Raw genomic sequence first — 3187 nt, 5'->3', positions numbered from 1 at the left:
TGATTTAAGATGAAGAACAGGGGCAAACTAGTATGCAAGCATCAAAAGAAGTTCTTCATCACAAACAAGGAACAACAGTAGCAGAGAATTTACAAATCAACACAGCGTAAAACAGTGGAAACAAAGAAAAGAAAAACTTACCGGCAAAAACAGCAGCAGAAGAAACAAACAGTGGAAGCGGGCGTGATTAATGCTAAGGTGGAGAGAATTTAAGATCACAGGTTCAATGAAGACTGACAGAGAATTTAAGGTCACAGGTTCAATGAAGACAGACAGAGAATTTAAGGGCTAAAAAACAAAGAATGAAAACTGAGAGAATGTTTAGGAAGAATGAAATTAATTTTCTTTCTCTCCTTAATATACCCGAAAGAAAGAGAAGGAAATTAATGGAGGAATGGGAAACGTGCCCGTTACATAAGCAGTTAATGAACGAATAAAAGACGTGCCCAAGTATCTAGGAGAAGTTATTAGGAGTGAGAAGAATATGCGACGATAGTTTTTCTTCAAGGCACCCATTAGACATTCATGCCCGAAGAAAAGGGGCAAATTGTGTACACATATATCTCACTATCAGACACGTGTATATAAAAAGATACGTGGAAAGCATGTAGGCCAAAACATCAAAACATGATGCGCTACGAAACACCAAATAAACCCCGAGGAGTTACTTTATCTCATCCCCAAAAGAGAAGCTAAGATCAACGGTGGAGAGAAAGTTAGCTGACACGGACGTGACAGGGGCAGAAGACACTTGTCTGACACGAGCAGACCCCTCAACTACCCACATTAAACACTCTGAGCAGTGTACGTGTCGATCAACCTGTGGAACGAGCGAGGATGCCTCTGCGGGATCAAGGGGCAAACGCAGACCTCTGCGTGATATACGCAAGGACACAAGAAGATAAGGTTCCAACGGTCTTCAGAGATGGGTCCCACATTCTAACCTTATAAATACCCCGTCTCCACCAAGAGGAAAGGGGATCGGAAAAATCAGGAAGGGAAGGAGAGAGAGAGAGAGATTGCAAGTGTAAGTTAATCATTTAGAAGAGAGAAACATGTAAACCCAAAAGTCATTCGACTATTCGTGTAACCGTGAAGAATATAGTAAAACAACAAAAACCCGTGGACGTAGGCCTTAGTGCTGAACCACGTAAACCTTGGTCTTGTTTACATTTCAGCACTTTATATTTATTTAGCCCCATGGATCTTTACTTATACGTTTTGCTTTCTTTGCTTGTACTTATATCACGTGCGCAAACGCCTCGCATGGAGTTGTTAGATGAGGCTATGATAAACCCGAAGGTTTTGAGCCAATGAATCAACACTAGGATATCATCATCACAAATCTCTTTAGATGATGATGATTGATTGTGAGCATTCGGATCCCTTCGTGGTTTGTGTGTTCACAGTGGGTGATTGAGAATCTTCTTCAAGGAAACTCATCGTGTCAAAATACCCTCAAGGAGAATTTTGACAAATTAGGTATCTTCAGAATCAAAGAAAGTTGTGGAATCATCCCCTTAGGACTAAAGTCTGTGTACCATGGCACTACAATTGTGCTAAAAACAAAAAAAAAAATCATTATAGTAGCTGCGGATGGAAAACTTACCACAAATACATCCTACAATTGCGTTGAATTTGAAGGCTGAAAAGCTTAGGAATCTCGATGATATGTTTGTAGCAATATTGGGGGATTGGAAAATTTTAACCGAAACAATTCGCACTTTAAGGACTTGTGAGAGATGTTTTAAGGAGAATGGTGTACGAAAGCTCACAGTCAGTGAATGGGCTGATTTTACAATACAAAAGTTATTCTTTCATCTAACTGAGACACAAGTAATTTTTTGCGCTTTCGATCAGAAAGAGGTATGATTATTTTACTAAGTATTCTTTCATCTAAGTTGGTGTATTTTTCTTACAAATTCATACATGTAGGAGAGAAACTTATGTGAGTAACCTACTACCATGAATGAGTGTTAAAATTTGGTAGTTCTACAACCTTGGGTGATAGAAAACTTGTAGAGAGAACTGTTTTGGGATTTTCACTGTACCGTGCTTGTACAACCTCTTATTCTCCATATTTCTTGTTGTATTGGTTCAATAATGTTAGTTTGATTTGCTCATGTTTTTGTTGTCCATTTTAGGGTCCATGCATCTCATATGCTTCTTCATTTGGAAATTTTGATGTCAAGGATCTATATTTCTGCGGGGGAACAGGTAGTATGTACGCAGATGCAATTTTATCTAGTTATGCACGTTTTGACATGAGTTTTGATATGGCTGTTGAGTTGGTCGAAAGAGCTCTTGTGTATGCAAATATGTGTGATGGTTGCACGGGCGGTTGGGCCAGCAGTAAGTTCTTTTTGGCGAATTTAATTTCTTTTTCTTCTGTTTTTTCATCTCCTATTTGTGAGAAACTGAACATTTACTCTGTTTTCTTTTTCCTCACAGTTCACGTGATCTATGAGGATAATATCATCAAGGCTTTGGCTAGAGAACACATAGGCACTACTCTGCAGAGAAGACATCATGCTTTTGTTAAAAGCATGAAAGTTTTAAGAGACGAATCTTTCAGTAAGGTCTAAAAAGAAGCATATAATCAACAATAGACATCCATACCTGAAAGTCTGAAACATTTCAATTTGATTTCTCAATTTGTACATGTTCTTAAAGTGACATATAAAACATTACAGACTCGTGGTAATATAGGATTTATATAAAACACTACAGACTTTCATGGTAATATACTGCCGATTTTATTAAGAAACAAAGGTTATATTACTGAGGATCGAGAATAAATTCCTTCTCGATTTTTCAAAAAGTTGTGTTTTTTTTTTAAACTTTTAGCACTTAACACTTGACTCTCTAGCTTCATTAGCTATTTTGTCTACTGAAAACATGAAATTTTACACGTATTACTGAACAAACTAAATAAGTTTCTGCATTTCAAGATAGTATTCTGCACTCTCCAATGATACCGAGAAGTTTGATCTCCATGTACAACTGAGACAATTTTTTTGCAATCATTGACAAAACAACATGAGGTTATCTTCGGTTCCTTAATCCACTTGAGTGCTTCAAGAAATGTTTTGGCTTCTGCAGCTAATGGGATGGTTGCCCACCCTGATCTTGCCCTGAACTCTTTTCTGCTGCCTATTTTATTAACAAGAGAGATGGCAAAACCCAA

General features: G+C 37.7%; 1 protein-coding gene across 1 annotated transcript; it reads left to right on the top strand.

Moving 5' to 3' along the window:
• The first annotated feature begins 1418 nt into the window (after positions 1-1418).
• On the top strand, positions 1419-2722 carry LOC113362082. Its single transcript, XM_026605076.1, has 3 exons — positions 1419-1866; positions 2145-2352; positions 2452-2722. The coding sequence occupies exons 1-3, from the start codon at positions 1597-1599 to the stop codon at positions 2583-2585; spliced, it is 612 nt and encodes a 203-aa protein (XP_026460861.1). The 5' UTR covers positions 1419-1596; the 3' UTR covers positions 2586-2722.
• Positions 2723-3187: the final 465 nt, after the last annotated feature.

This window comes from Papaver somniferum, chromosome 3 (genome assembly GCF_003573695.1).
Source record: "Papaver somniferum cultivar HN1 chromosome 3, ASM357369v1, whole genome shotgun sequence".
In the NCBI taxonomy this organism is placed as follows: domain Eukaryota; kingdom Viridiplantae; phylum Streptophyta; class Magnoliopsida; order Ranunculales; family Papaveraceae; genus Papaver; species Papaver somniferum.
The sequence above is the reverse complement of the archived record's forward strand: the minus strand, read 5'-3'. Positions and strand labels throughout refer to the sequence as shown.

Excerpts from the sequence above, each read along its gene's own strand:
- LOC113362082 (XM_026605076.1), top strand. The coding sequence starts at position 1,597 with ATGGAAAACTTACCACAAATACATCCTACAATTGCGTTGAATTTGAAG. Across the intron at positions 1,867-2,144 it reads GCGCTTTCGATCAGAAAGAG|GGTCCATGCATCTCATATGC; the intron begins GTATGATTATTT and ends TGTCCATTTTAG. Across the intron at positions 2,353-2,451 it reads CACGGGCGGTTGGGCCAGCA|TTCACGTGATCTATGAGGAT; the intron begins GTAAGTTCTTTT and ends TTTTCCTCACAG.